Source organism: Chanos chanos, chromosome 3 (genome assembly GCF_902362185.1).
Source record: "Chanos chanos chromosome 3, fChaCha1.1, whole genome shotgun sequence".
NCBI classification, from domain to species: Eukaryota; Metazoa; Chordata; class Actinopteri; order Gonorynchiformes; family Chanidae; genus Chanos; species Chanos chanos.
The window spans coordinates 21270872-21286674 of record NC_044497.1 but is presented as its reverse complement, the minus strand read 5'-3'; the positions used below and the strand labels follow the sequence as shown (position 1 = coordinate 21286674).

At 42.9% G+C, this 15803-nt stretch overlaps 1 protein-coding gene across 1 annotated transcript in view; it reads right to left on the bottom strand.

Moving 5' to 3' along the window:
- The window catches only part of spidr (scaffold protein involved in DNA repair), a 54913-nt gene that overhangs the window by 12362 nt on the left and 26748 nt on the right, over positions 1-15803 (bottom strand). Inside the window, exons 9-12 of the mRNA XM_030767651.1 lie at positions 15237-15475; positions 7937-8095; positions 3047-3134; positions 2458-2595 (exon numbers count right to left, since the gene is read on the bottom strand). Coding sequence (XP_030623511.1) covers positions 2458-2595; positions 3047-3134; positions 7937-8095; positions 15237-15475 — 624 coding nt within the window. The remainder of the gene's footprint in view (positions 1-2457; positions 2596-3046; positions 3135-7936; positions 8096-15236; positions 15476-15803) is intronic.

Here is a 15803-nt window from a genome sequence, read left to right as displayed (position 1 = left end):
AGAGACTGCTGTATCCGAATTATTCAACCGAGTGCCATCACAGTTAGCGCCGTGTTAGATCCACAAGTTTTACAACCGATATTTGGACCTTGGATGTGAGCCCAATGTCTCTAATAAGTCTCACTGTACACTGGGTGAACTCAGATATATATGCCCTACAGAGTGTGGTCCTTCAGGTGAAAAAGTGCAGGGGGTCACACTCCAGCAGTTCAGTTGCAGCCTCCAATAAAGAGATGCTAAATGACTGGTAAATCCCACTGGCTAAAGTACATGTGATTCTGTGAGACAATGCGAGAAACACGAAGAAGGCGATGGAAGGGATGGCATTCCCTAGCTTGGGCTGTTTTGCTCATACATTGCAGCTCGTTGTGCATGAGGGGCTTCTTTCAGAACGCAGTGTTAGCAATGCTATAACAAATGCAAGGAAGATCGTGGGGCATTTTAAACATTCGCAACTCGCACAGTCTCGCTTGGAAGATATTCAAATTGAACTGCAAGTGCCCACAAATCGTCTACATCAAGACATTCAGACAAGATGGAACAGCTCCCTCCATATGACTGTAAGCCTTCTTCAACAGAAGAGAGCCTTCTGCGCCTATGCTGCTGACCACAACCTGCCTGCAGCGCTGTCAACCGATGAGTGGGCATTATTAGAAAAGACGGTGACAGTGCTGGAACCCTTCGAGGAGTTAACCCGGAACATCAGCTCAGCGACCTCCTCTACAGCTGATGTAATCCCAACCATCACTGTCTTAAAACGTCTGCTTGCCCGGGAGAATAGTACTGACAGTTGAATCAAAACAATGAAAAGTACACTCCTGCAAACTGTCAACAGACGATTCAGCAACATCCAGGGTGATCCCCTCTACTTGTTTGCAACATTACTGGACCCTCGATACAAAGACAGGTGAGACAGATTTTTTATTAATGCACTAATGTTGGTTACGTTTTAAATAGTAAAAACTACGCGTTAATTTCTAGCCTAAAAATGGAGATTTTTAAGTGTACAATCATTTGGAGAAATGTGTGTGTTTGTGTGTCTCCTTGACCCCTATGACTGTCTAGTGGTTGCACTTATTCATCATTACTCATATTTAATGTTTTGTGCTTGTTAGTGTTGACTGTCTTATTGTTTGTAAGACAGTAAAATTGTCGATTGACTGGTGCTGGAATGTCTTGGCTACGCTATAGGTGTACTCAACCTATTTTATTTTTTTGTGTCAGATCCTTTGAGATTGAGAAGATGGAGGAAATAGTGCAAAGGTCATCAACTGAACAATCAGCGTCACTGGCAACAGAGCCATCAGAAAAGGTGCCTCACATGAAAGATGGTCCAAGCAAAAGCAAAAGCAAGAGCAGCTTGACCAGTCTCTACGACAACATTCTGGAGGAGCACAACGAACCTGGATCAGGGAGTACCAAGACAGGTGCTGTTGTCAAAACGCGAACACATTTGAAAGAAGCAAAGATTCTTCGTTGTGACAGCCCTTTCCAGTACCGGGGAAACAACCATGTTTGCCTTCCTATCCTTGCTGCCATTGCCGTAAAGTTCCTTAGTGCACCTTCCACCAGTGTCGAAAGTGAAAGACTGTTTAGCACTGCATCCAATATTGTGGACAAAAAGAGGAATTGACTGACAGCAGAGAGAGCAGAAATGCTGATTTTTCTCAAGAAGAACCTGCCAATGTCTCTTAAGTGAGAATTTTAAAGCCCCATATCACTAACTCTGGTGTTTTCCTGGTAATTAGTATAATCCAGGTCACTTTTAGCCACATTCTCTTGGACTTCAATGATGCTGTTGTTTCTTTACAGATGTTGCTGCAGCATTACCATATAGCTGTACTTGAATCGTCCTGTTCACTTTTGAGAAGCAGCCACACACATTGTCACACACATCTACGTACTAGTATTTGAAAATGCATTGCTGTGCACTTGATTTGTTCAAGTTTTTCAAAACATTAAAGGAGTTGCCATTGCAATTTGCACTCCTACACTTGTTTATATGCGAAGCCTACTACAGTTACAGTTCAAATAAATTTCTTTGGAATACATTTAAATTTCATTAAATTCATTAAATGCATTTTTGTATATTTTTTGCTCTTTTAATAAGAAGTGCTGCGTGGTTTGCTACAGCCTCGTGTAACTTACACACAATACCAGCACCAACAACAATAATGATGATCATAAAATTCAAGAAAGAAATGCTCTGGAATCGGTATTGGCAGATATCCAAATTCAGGTATTGGAATCGGATCGGAACTGAAAAAAGTGGATCGGTGCATCTCTAATAATCTCTCTCAGACTGTGGACTACAGGTGGATGGTACAGTGTGATGTTTTACCTGTATAATCTCTCTCAGACTGTGGACTACAGGTGGATGGTACAGTGTGATGTTTTACCTGTATAATCTCTCTCAGACTGTGGACTACAGGTGGATGGTACAGTGTGATGTTTTACCTGTATAATCTCTCTCAGACTGTGGGTCACTGGCGGACAATACAAAGAGGAAATGGGACGCTGGTTCTGGGGTAGAGGAACCACACTATCCTGGTCACCTGACAAACGGTAACAGAAACTCAGGGCTGGGAGTTTGCTCTAAGACAGCACAAACACAAACACACACAGACACAGACAGTGCATTATGTTCATGTCAATAAAACAGTCAAGAGACAAAAGGTTGTTCATATACTGAGAGACTGATATGCCATTAAAATAAAGTACTTTTACAAATACATTTTAAACACAGAAATATACGGTACATACACAAGATTACGTTTTATAGAATCGGAAGCTGAAGAAGGAACTTATGTGAAGTGTGGACACACATAACAGACAGGGTATGGTTACATGGAAACATGTTTCGTATAATCATGATTAAAACATGATTATATGAACATAACATTCTTCACGAAACCAACTTTTTTTAAAATGTGAAATTACCTGTGCTGTTGATTGAAACAGTTTTTGAAAACACACACTAGGATGAAAATTCCAAATTATTCCAATATCTTGTGGTCAGAGTTGATACAAAATTGTGAACACCTACATATTCAAAGCCTGTGGTTTCCCTAGCAACCGCTGCCACAGACACAGGCTGCCACAAGCTGTCCATCAAACTGAAGAGCTGGGCATACCTACAGAGACGGGGGAGAGAAGGAAGGACAGCTGAGTTTGGTGTGGGTGGAGAAAAGCAAAGATTATTCCAGAGAAAGGCAGGGGCTAACTGAGTGTGTACTGCAGAAGAAGACACTCCGATCCACAACACAAGCAGGAACTTTTTTTTTTTTTTGACTTTTCATGATACCTTTATTGGTGCACTGGCACCAACAATCTAACTTAATCAAACACTTACACACCAAAAAAAATAACAAACAAACAAACAATCAAGTATAGAAAGGGTAAAAAATAAAACCACAATGTCATAAAAAAAAACACTCTAAAAATGTAAAACCAAATCTTCCTTATGATTCAAAACACCATCTTGCCCCCATAGCTCGGAGAATTTACACAAGTCACGAGTCATTTTAAAATAGGCATGTTCAATTCTGAGATGTGCTGTTACCAAAGCTCAGGTGTTTGGGATCAATCGATCCTGCCCCATTCCTTTTCTTCCTCCATCTCCTTACAAACTGAATGCTCATCTTGGCTTGACCCAGTAAGAAATTCAAAATGGGCAGTTTTTTTCCCACACAGTAAATATCTTTCCCCCGAACCCTACGTTATCATCATAGTACAAAGAGAGCAGCAGTGTGAGAGTGGACGAGCTCTCATCTGTTAAAGAGTAACGTGTGACTGTGACTCAGAGAGAGGGACACTGCTCCACTGCTACAGTGTGGACTGACCTCTCCCATCACTCTGACAAGTCACCCAGCAGTCTGTCATTCGCTTACTCGAGGACTTGTGGTGGGAGAATTTAAATATGTAGTCGCCTATGCAAACTACTTTATGAACCACTTTAATACCTGGCAGGCACCAAACCAGTAACAAACTTTACAATTTTCATTGTGTTTTTGTACAGGTGTGTAGCGGCCTGTATCACTCCTGAAAGACACATGAACTGGTTTATCACCAGTTCTCAGTGGCACACTGTAAAAAACATGTCTACCTAATGCCCTCTGTGTGTGTACATGTGTGTGAGAGCTTGTGTGTGACTCTGTATATACATAGCTGTATCTGTATGTATGCATTCATGTATGTATGTATGTGTGTATGTATCTATGCCTGTACATATGTATGTCTGTACTGTATGTCTGTACTGTACGTCTGTATATTTATTGTACAATACAGAGTGGACTCTTTCTTGAATGTTTGGTCATTTCTGAGTATTGCTGTGTCTGTGTTTATATCCAGAGGCGCATGTATTGGTAAATTATGGCTCCTTTAGCCCTGCGTACATTAAACACACTCACAGCAGCACATGCCAAGCATTATAATACTCTGATTAGTGTTTATATATGACAGTGCACTGGGCAATAATCTAATGATCTAATGATACCAAATGATCTTATCACATCACAGCCAAACTAAATGGCAGAGGAAATGTTAAACCCTGCCTCTCTCTCACTCTCTGTGTGAGTGTGTGTAGCTCTGCAAGTGAATGTGTGCGTGTGTGCATGTGTGTGTGTGTGACAGAGAGAGAGAGAGAGAGCGCCTGCGCATGTGTGTCTGTGAGACTCTGCAAGTGTGTATGTGCCTTTGAGCACATGTTTCTGTGAACCTGTGTGTGCATGTGTGTGTGTGTGTTTCTGACTCTGTGAGTGTGTGTGCATGTTTGTGACTCTGTGAGTGTGTGCGTGTGTGTATGTCTCTGACTCAGTGAGTGTGTGTGTGTGTGCGTGTGTGTATGTTTGTGACTCTGTGAGTGCATGTGCATGTGTGTATGTTTCTGACTGTGTGTATGTTTCTGACTGTGTGTGCGTGTGTATGTTTCTGACTCTTTGAGTATGTGTGTGTGTGTGTGTGTTTCTGACTCTGTGAGTGTGTGTATGCGAGAGTGTGTATGTTTCTGACTCTGTGAGTGTGTGTATGTTTCTGACTCTGTGAGTGTGTGTGTACGCATGTATGTTTCTGACTTTGTGAGTGTGTGTGTGTATGTTTCTGACTCTGTGGGTGCGTGTGCACGTGTGTGTGTGTGTGTGTGTTTTTTGACTCTGTGAGTGTGTGTGAGTGCATGTGCCTGTATATGTTTCTGACTGTGAGTGTTTGTGTGTGTGTGTGTGTCTGTGCGTGTATGTTTCTTACTCTGTGAGTGTGTGTGTGTGTGTGCATGTTTCTGACTCTGTGAGTGCGTGTGTGTATGCATATGTTTCTGACTCTGTGTGTGTGTGTGTGTGTGTATGTTTCTGACTCTCCGAGTGTGTTTGTGTGTGCGCGCGTGTGTGTGTGCGCATGTGTGTTTATGTGTGAGACTGTGCGTGTGAGTGTGAGTGTGTTAACTGAGAGTAGAGAGGCAGAAGGTGTGAGTAAGTGAGGGAGTTGCTGGCTGGATCTGGTCAGGGCAGAAAGCCTCATTGTTCAGAACCGGTTCCTCAGCTCTTAATCTCAGAGTATCTGTCATGACAACCTACTCCACAGCCCTATCTGGTCCAACATGTCCCCACCACACACACACTTACGCACGCACTCACACACACACTCCACAGACACAGAGGGCTAGGCCCTGCCACAGGGCCTCAGACAGCTCAGTTCATCTTTATTTAACTGTATTCTTTCCCTCTCTAACTTGATTAATCTTTATTTCACTTTATTCCTTATTCTCTATGGCACTGACTACTCAAAATGTGTGAATGAGCAACTTGTCTTAGCAGCACCTTTCACACACCAGCTACACCGCACTGCACGTCAATGCGTAAAGATAACAACTACATGGTTGAATTAATGAACGATTCCATTCTCCATTGTGCCTTCATGTCTCTCTACATGAGAAAATCTGAGTTCAGCAAGGTGGCCGGCACTTGGCCGTCGCACTCTCTACCAAACAGTAGCGGAGCCAGTGCGGCCTGCAGTGTGTGCTCCAGTTGGCGTGCACAGCCAGGGCTTACTGCACATGACCTCTGGGTGGAAGCCATAGGCAGCCCGGCTTGCATAGATACCTCGGACATCCACAGCCATGTAAAGTTATCTGCGTCTGCCTCTCCCCGCCTCAGTTCCCTTAACTGTTTCTAAACTTGGCCCTGGCCTGTCAAAACAGACATCACAGTCGCACGCACAGGCTCAGTTTCCACACTAGCACAGGATGCCCTGTTCCCCACACACTACCTCATATGCCCTGACCAACTCTCACTTATTTCATCTACTTATCTTTCTTCTTCTCATTCATATTGGTTGTTTAGCTTGCTTGAGAATAAATGGTTAGACATCAGTAGATTTTTCAAAGGACCCAAAATCCTTAGACATTATTAGAGGCCCTCCAAGTAAAAATAAAGAAAACAGGACTATAAATAATAATGATAACAATCACCACTATAGCAATAAGAACAACAACAACAATAACTACAACAGTAATAATAATAATAATCATAATAATAATAATAATAGCAGAGCCAGTCGAAAGAACACGTGTAAACGGTGTTGGGATGGGAATGCTGTCATCCTGGAAAATGCTTTAAATAACATCTGTTTTCTGGATCTCCTCACAACAAAACCCAATTCGCATTCAGTGAAGATGTCTGTTTCTGCCTTACACTCTGATTTAGCAGTGCTGTTTTCTTTCTGGGCATTAATATGATGGGACCTGATCCTCATTTAAGTACAGGCAATATTATGGTAATATCATAGGGTAATATAATGTATCACACAATAATAAAATACAGGAGATCAAACTAGGGATGGGAATGAGCAACCAATGAAACTCCAAACAGCACTGAGGCTGAGTTCTGAGTTCCTGATCATTTTTCAACATGAATCACAGTAGTTTTAACTGACACTAGCGTTTACCGTGCCACACATGCTCAGTGCATGTAGGTCGCTACAGAGAGAGAGAGGCAGGAAACGTCCCAGGTGAAAATGTACCAATGATGTGTGTAAATGAAGTAAGCTGATGAACATCGTATTCCATGAAAGTCGTGAATGCTTTTATGTGTTTTGTATTAACTGTTGGTGAAGTTATTGAGTTGAACTTTATTTTAACAGTTACTGGAGGTAGTTAGGGTGGCACAGTGGGTAGCGCTGTCACCTCACAGCAAGAGGGTTTCGGGCTCGGTTCCCGGCCAGGTGGCCAGGGTCCTGTGTGTGTGGAGTTTGCATGTTCTCCCCGTGTCTGCGTGGGTTTCCTCCGGTTTCCTCCCACAGTCAAAAGACATGCAGGTTAGGTGAATTGGAGACACTAAATTGCCCTTAGGTATGTATGAGTGTGTGTGTCTGCCCTGCGATGGACTGGCGACCTGTTCAGGGTGTTTCCCCGCCTTTCGCCCTATGAGCGCTGGGATAGGCTCCAGCACCCCCCATGACCCTAATCAGGATAAGCGGCTTAGATAATGAGTGAGTGAGTGGAGGTAGTTATGACTGTGTCTGTTATGGTTTTTTAGGTTGTATATATAATTAGATTGGTGATATCCACATGCCTTTTTTTGCACTTGCATCACTCTAAACATAGTGTAGTTCTACTCCACCAGATGATCATCCAGCGATCTGAGAAATCGTTAGAAAATGACGATTATACCCCACTGGCCTGAACACTGCCAGTCACCAGTTGAGTAATGCAGGAATTGGACAATACTCGACTAGTCTCTCAGCTTGTTATTCAGTGTGGACCACACAGCTAAGAACTGTCAGTGAAAGCAGATCAGTTAAGAACTGTCAGTGAAGGCAGTCCATTTAAGGACAGGAACATAATTATTCATTTGAACTGTTTTCTTAAATTCAGCCGAGGACCTGCTGGAAATCTAGCACTGTGCAGTTAAACCATGGCAAGAAACTGCTGGTTGGTGTAACTCACCTGTCACGCGTGATCCTCTGGATCACTTTCACAGCCTGGAGCATACATGCTTTACCCTGCCACTGCTCAGCCAAACACAGCCAGTCCTCTGCTGAACACACACTGCTCAGCAAGACCTCACTGAAAACACCCTGAACATCCTGCACCAGGGCACACAACCTGCCACAGAAAATCAGAGAGAGAGAGAGAGAGAGACTGTGAGCAACAACCCTGCTGATAGTGCATTTAGCTTCTACAGTATTAGTAACATGTTAGTTCTCCTCTCAACCTGAATGCACAGCTTGTAGGTCACTCAGGATAAGAACAGCTGTGAAACAAACAAAAATCTGAATGGGTGATTTTGTGTGATCAGTAATTAGTAGTGTCATTAGGACTGCACTAGAGTGAACATAAACTCAAACTGAAGTCAGGGGTTGGGAAAAGGGACAAGCAGAGCAGAGGCTCATGTGTGACTGTGTGTCTCAGGCTGGGCTGTAGTGGTGATGAAGTCTCACTCAGGGTTTATAGTGATGCCCTTTATGAACAGACTCACATCGCCCTACACCAGTCCTCTCATTGTGGGAAGGCTCTTAGCAGTGCTGAAGACTGCGGCACTCCAGCGTGTCTGAACAGCGCCTGTCAAGACCAGGCAAGCCCGCTGGAAAAAACGCACTGATCTAACAAACAGTGTGTGAGTTCCTCTTATAAACAGAGGGAGGGATGGAGCGGAGGAGAATGGGGACAGGCAGGAGAGTCATCAGCTTGGTCCTGTCTTGAACATAAATTAGGAATGAGGGAAAAGATATACATCCTTAAAATGACACTAATACCACTGCAGTGGGCTTGGGAGCACTGTGTGTGGGGTGACAAAGATTACAGGGGAACAGACACACAACACCATTAGTCCCCTCATAGGAAACTGGTCCCTCATTTTACTGACAAAACAATACACACCGCATACACTCCCCATGGCTGATTTACCACACATATGCTCTACACCTGCAGCAGAAATGATAATGATAATAATAATAATAATAACAATAATTAAATAATAACAATAATAACAGATTGCCTCCAGACAAAAAATGCCAAATATTTGTGAACAAAAATGATCCCGAACATTATGAGACTCCTCTGACTATGCATAAAAATCCTGCAGTGAAAACAAATGGAGCTGTCAAATTCAGTAAAAGACATCAGTGTAAATGGGCATGTATTGTCATGGACCATAGAGCAAAGAACAGCGGTTCAGAGACGCTGATTATGTCCTGTAGTAGGATACAGGCAGACACAGTGAGTAAATTACACAGTTAATAAAATGTCTGTTAATGAGCTGGGGTCCACTGCTTAACCCTACAAACATCTAAACTGAATACGCAGTCAGTCCACTGCTTTCGTTTGCATTGGTATCTGGTGAACTCTTGTGAACTGTGCACACTATAAACGAGAGGGTGTATAAACTGAGACAGGAAAGTTAGTTCTTTAACGGTTATCGGCACCTGAATCTGAATTCCTTTCCAAATGCTATTTATATCAGTTTAAACCTTTTAATGGCTTGTAGCTGTCCTTGAACATCAATACAGATCGTTCAGTTTTAAAACCTACCAGTATATCACACACTACAATCTCCAAAATGGCCTAACACACCAATGACTGTGTTTTGACACAGTAACAGGCAAGTCTTTATCTCTGGGGAGAGACAGGGTCATGTTTTACTGTTTACTCAGACTATATGTGGAGTTGTTGGTGTACGAATGGTTTTATGTGAGGCTGACAGCTGGGTGGGACCATAGCATATTTCTGTCTGTGATAATATCCTCCTCATTTTCATACAGTCTACAGAGCTAAGGCACAACAGATTTACACAAACATTTCAATAATAAGTCATGGTGTGATGCAGCAGTTTGATTTACAGTTCCTCAGCGTGGCTCTTCAAAGCACATCCCAATGCCTCTGTGCTGGGTTTGGACAGTTACGCTTTTAAAACAAGTTTCCCAGTCACCGGGACATGATTAATAGTGGGACTTGTTTAGACAGGAGCGAAACCGGAGTGGTAGAGTGACAGGGCTGAAAACAGCGGCACGGCATTTTGTGGTAAGGCCAGGCCGACACAAACAACCACCTCCTTTTCTCTCCTAAGGCACCTCTGCACCACTTCCTCAAAGAGAGCAAGTGCCATGACACACGCTGGTGTTTGCGATTGGTCAGCTCCAGTCACTGGTCGCTCTCAGGCATTTGTTATTGTGAGTGATCAGAGGAGTTCTCAGCAGCTTAGGGGCTCTTCCTGGAATTGCTATCCACTGAGTGTGTCCAAACACACAGACGCACACACACATCCACTTCTCACAACCCCACCGAGTGCCTCTCCAGCCCACACTGTCAAAAGAGAACGAGCTGTCTCATTGGCAGCATTAAAGTAGGCGGGACTCCTTCCGCTGCTGGTCCAGCCAATGGTAGCACAGCTGGTGATAAACAGCTTGTAACCAGATCTCCTAAGCACATTGTGTTCCCATTTGAACATGAAAAAATCCAGCCCCTCCTTTCTTACACCAAACAGTTCTTCTGCTTGTTTATACAATTTGGACTTTTTACTGGAACTAAATACCCTCCTGGCCCAGAACTTAAACCCCAGTCAAGTTGACAACAATTTATTTCCAAGGAAAGTGAAACTTTGAGAACTATAGGCAACTGGATGTTAAGAAAAACTAAAGATCAGTCATCTTAAACAACGGTCAGTGCAAAGACAGTGCACTGGACCAAGACTGATTGACACTAATCAGTACTCTGTGCACTAGCATCAACAGCCAGTAAAACAAAAAACAAAACTAAAAATGGCTCCTGGTAACAATACCAGATCCATCTGATAATACTGACTAATTTTTGTTGCCCAGTCATACCTTGTATTGACGCTGACTGGTGCCTTGAGTTGGCCTGTAGCCCCGACACGTGTATGACATGGTCTATGGCGTAATGTCTCCCTTACATTCCTTGCTCTTGCTGTTTTATTTATAACTAACATTTCTATCATCTTCATTCCTCATTTACTGCAGCCAAAAATACAGACAAAAAATAACAAACTATTATCATAACAAAATTTACTTGAATACTAGTCCAGTGGAATTACACACTGCAGAAGTACGGAGGGCAATGTGAGGACACAGGTTTAGTATAGAGGTTTACTGATGAAGGGGTTTAGTGTAGAGGTTTACTGATGAAGGAGTTTAGTATAGAGGTTTACTGATGAAGGAGTTTAGTATAGAGGTTTACTGATGAAGGGGTTTAGTGTAGAGGTTTACTGATAACGCGGTTTAGTGTAGAGGTTTACTGATGAAGGGGTTTAGTGTAGAGGTTTACTGATGAAGGAGTTTAGTGTAGAGGTTTACTGATGAAGGGGTTTAGTGTAGAGGTTTACTGATGAAGAGGTTGAGTGTAGAGGTTTATTGATGAAGAGGTTTAGTATAGAGGTTTACTGATGAAGGGGTTTAGTGTAGAGGTTTACTGATGAAGGGGTTTAGTATAGAGGTTTACTGATAACGCGGTTTAGTGTAGAGGTTTACTGATGAAGGGGTTTAGTGTAGAGGTTTACTGATAACGCGGTTGAGTGTAGAGGTTTACTGATAACGCGGTTGAGTGTAGAGGTTTACTGATGAAGGAGTTTAGTATAGACATTTACTGATGAAGGGGTTTAGTATAGAGGTTTACTGATGAAGAGGTTTAGTGTAGAGGTTTACTGATGAAGGGGTTTAGTGTAGAGGTTTACTGATGAAGGGGTTTAGTGTAGAGGTTTACTGATGAAGGGGTTTAGTGTAGAGGTTTACTGATAACGCGGTTTAGTATAGAGGTTTACTGATGAAGGGGTTTAGTGTAGAGGTTTACTGATGAAGGGGTTTAGTGTAGAGGTTTACTGATGAAGGGGTTTAGTGTAGAGGTTTACTGATAACGCGGTTTAGTGTAGAGGTTTACTGATGAAGGGGTTTAATATAGAGGTTTACTGATGAAGGGGTTGAGTGTAGAGGTTTACTGATGAAGAGGTTTAGTGTAGCGGTTTACTGATGAAGGGGTTTAGTGTAGAGGTTTACTGATGAAGAGGCTGAGTGTAGAGGTTTACTGATGACGCGGTTTAGTGTAGAGGTTTACTGATGAAGGGGTTTAATATAGAGGTTTACTGATGAAGGGGTTTAGTGTAGAGGTTTACTGATGAAGGGGTTTAGTGTAGAGGTTTACTGATGAAGGGGTTTAGTATAGAGGTTTACTGATAACGCGGTTTAGTGTAGAGGTTTACTGATGAAGGGGTTTAGTGTAGAGGTTTACTGATAACGCGGTTGAGTGTAGAGGTTTACTGATAACGCGGTTGAGTGTAGAGGTTTACTGATGAAGGAGTTTAGTATAGACATTTACTGATGAAGGGGTTTAGTATAGAGGTTTACTGATGAAGAGGTTTAGTGTAGAGGTTTACTGATGAAGGGGTTTAGTGTAGAGGTTTACTGATGAAGGGGTTTAGTGTAGAGGTTTACTGATGAAGGGGTTTAGTGTAGAGGTTTACTGATAACGCGGTTTAGTATAGAGGTTTACTGATGAAGGGGTTTAGTGTAGAGGTTTACTGATGAAGGGGTTTAGTGTAGAGGTTTACTGATGAAGGGGTTTAGTGTAGAGGTTTACTGATAACGCGGTTTAGTGTAGAGGTTTACTGATGAAGGGGTTTAATATAGAGGTTTACTGATGAAGGGGTTGAGTGTAGAGGTTTACTGATGAAGAGGTTTAGTGTAGCGGTTTACTGATGAAGGGGTTTAGTGTAGAGGTTTACTGATGAAGGAGTTTAGTATAGAGGTTTACTGATAACGCGGTTTAGTGTAGAGGTTTACTGATAACGCGGTTTAGTGTAGAGGTTTACTGATGAAGGGGTTTAATATAGAGGTTTACTGATGAAGGAGTTTAGTGTAGAGGTTTACTGATGAAGGGGTTTAGTGTAGAGGTTTACTGATGAAGGGGTTTAGTGTAGAGGTTTACTGATAACGCGGTTTAGTGTAGAGGTTTACTGATGAAGGGGTTTAGTGTAGAGGTTTACTGATGAAGGGGTTTAGTATAGAGGTTTACTGATGAAGGGGTTTAGTGTAGAGGTTTACTGATGAAGGGGTTTAGTGTAGAGGTTTACATCTGTAAGATTGAGCACATTTTATATGTTGCATGGGAGACAAAAATACTATTATTATATATTATTATTTAACTATTATTTTTTAAATGTATTATTATTAGTAGTAGTAGTAGTATTGTTGTTATTATATATTATTAATGTTCAACAGCACGTGAACTTGTGAGACCTTGAATTTTTAAGATAGAAATTAACTGCTTGTCATGAATTTTGGTCAGGACAGTGGTCACTCCCTCCACAGAACTGTCAATCAGTCTGGCTGTGCACTGATTCCTAGAAGAGGAAACTGTGATATTAGCTACACAGTGAGGGGAAACGTGTCATAAGCTGAAGGTAACATATTTAAGAGGATGTACATGCTTCCCATCACTGCCTAATCGAGCTGACTGCTCTAAGGCCTAGCCCAAGGGGCCCTCTGCAACACTATATGTTTATCTAACCACAGCAAGTATGTGCAAAACAAATGGAGTGAAAAGAGAAGAAAAAGAGCAGAAAGACAGAAAAATAGAAAGAAAGGTATGCAGGAGGGATGGTGTGTGACTGATCGCTATGTTTCAGGCCTGGCAGGCCAAAGCACAGTAACTGCTTGGGGCGGGGGAGTACCTTTGACCTCTGACATCACAGGATTCACTCAGGTCACATACCAGCCCCTCCCCCCATGCTCTAAATTAGCTGCCCCCCACCCTCTGCACTGTGCCTAATCCCACTCTGTCTGCTCCAGGGTTTAGGGGTTGCTGCTGAACAAGTGAGAGGAATGTCCAGTGTCTGGTTACCGACTGCAGTCAGGTGACTTTCTATTCCGTGTCACCTTATGCCACCCCCCCACCCTCCCCCCCCCAGCACAACAAACACAGGCACACTGTCATTACTCAGCAGAGGAACAAAACAACATGGTGTGAAGGGCCCAGGAGAAAGGTCAAACCTGTAAACAGGCTGTGCTTTCAGCTTTACCCGAAAAAGCCCCCATCCCCAAATCATCCCTCCCCCAAACTATGAAATTTCAGCTACATTCCCTGCCCCCTCACACAGACAGGGAGAACAGATATTCAGTTTGTGTCCTGTGTGTCCAAATAAACACTCCTGTGAGAATCTGTGTCTGTCATTTCATCATTTCAAAACTCTCAGTTTGCTAAGTCATCCTTTAGCTTCAGTCTCACTAATGTTAGGAATGTTATAGTCTAACACCTTCTTAATCAGATGACAGCGAGTGTGTGACTGTCAGGTTTGCTTTGCTGTTCTGTTTGAGCAGTCCCATTCATTTGAGAGAGAGAGAGAGAGAGAGAGAGAGAGAAAGAGAGAAAGAGAGAGAGAGCTGGTGAAGCTGAGCATTAAGGCCCAGGTCAGTAGGTCCATGTTTCAACCCAGTCTGTTATGAATTTCCCTTACTCATCTCCCTTTGTGGCTGTTTCTGTTTGTTTCTCTTTCCACAGTGTCCCTCTCTCTGCACTGTGTCCATGGACAGCCCTGGATTTGATTAGGAATGTTTGTTGAGCAGTGCCATATGGTGAGTGGAGCCTGAGAGCACGCCGTGTTCTGGGAGGAGCGCTCTAGTTAGTCATTGACAGAATCTGGAGCAGAGCTGTTTTCTCTCTTACCACCCCACAGAGGTGAGTGTCCTCAGAAAAGGCCAGAACTCAAGCAGCGCAGCTCAGTATGAACACCACGTCTCGCTTCACACCGTACAGAAACAGGAGAAGTCCACAGGACTGCACTGAGTCTACAGAACTACTGACAACATGTTTTCACTAAAGACACAACATGGACACACATGCTAATGTAATAGTGCGCATCATTTCATTTGCTAAGTAAAGCATGCAATGCTTCAAGTTTTCTTCCTCCTGCAGGAAAAGAAAGCTATAGATGATGAATGAATGACTTGCTCATTTAATTGTCAAAAGCACATAAAATGACGTCAGTGGCAAATGTATTTTAATCAGAGGAAACTGCCCAATAAATACTTTGTGTTTTATTGGGGAATTGCTTCCATCCATTGCATTTGAGCACAATTAGAAACCCTTCTCAGATTTCCACTGAAATTTGAGAGAGAGAGAGAGAGAGAGAGAGAGAGAGGCAGACAGAGGCAGGTAGATGACAATTAGAGAGACAGATCAGTAGATGAGTAGAGTGACATTTAGTGGAGTAAATTTCTGTAAAAAAAAAATGAGACTGTACCTGCCAATGTGTTTTTGTGGTGAGGGTTCTGACAGAGGTCTGTTGAGGCGTTGGCTTCTGAAGGTGGCCAGGGCAGTGGGCTGTGGAAGAGGGACACAGTACACCCTCTGTACCATCACCTCCACAGGGCAGGTGAGCATGCCACTCTGGTCCGCACACTCCAGCGCCTGCAGCAGACTGTCACAGGCTCTCGTCGGGCCCCACCAGTCTACGCCCCCCTCACCTGCGACCAGTCCAGTCTGGAGCAACAAATTAAAAGAATAATGATGAGTCAGATTTTATTCAATATGAATGTGATATGCACCTAAAGTGTTTTTGGTCTTTAAACAGTTATCTGACGTCTGGATGAGTGGGGGGGGGGGGGGCGCCACAATACCAAGTTATTTCTACAGTAGAGATGGGAAAGAACCAGTAGAGAATCACTTTGTCTTTTGTCACATCTCATTTCTAACACATTACATTTAAAAAGATCACACAAAACCAGTACAAATGTCAGACATCCTGTTATTAAGACGCTGATAAACACGGGTGGTGTTTTTTTTTGGTTGTCTGGTGTAACTAGTTTCC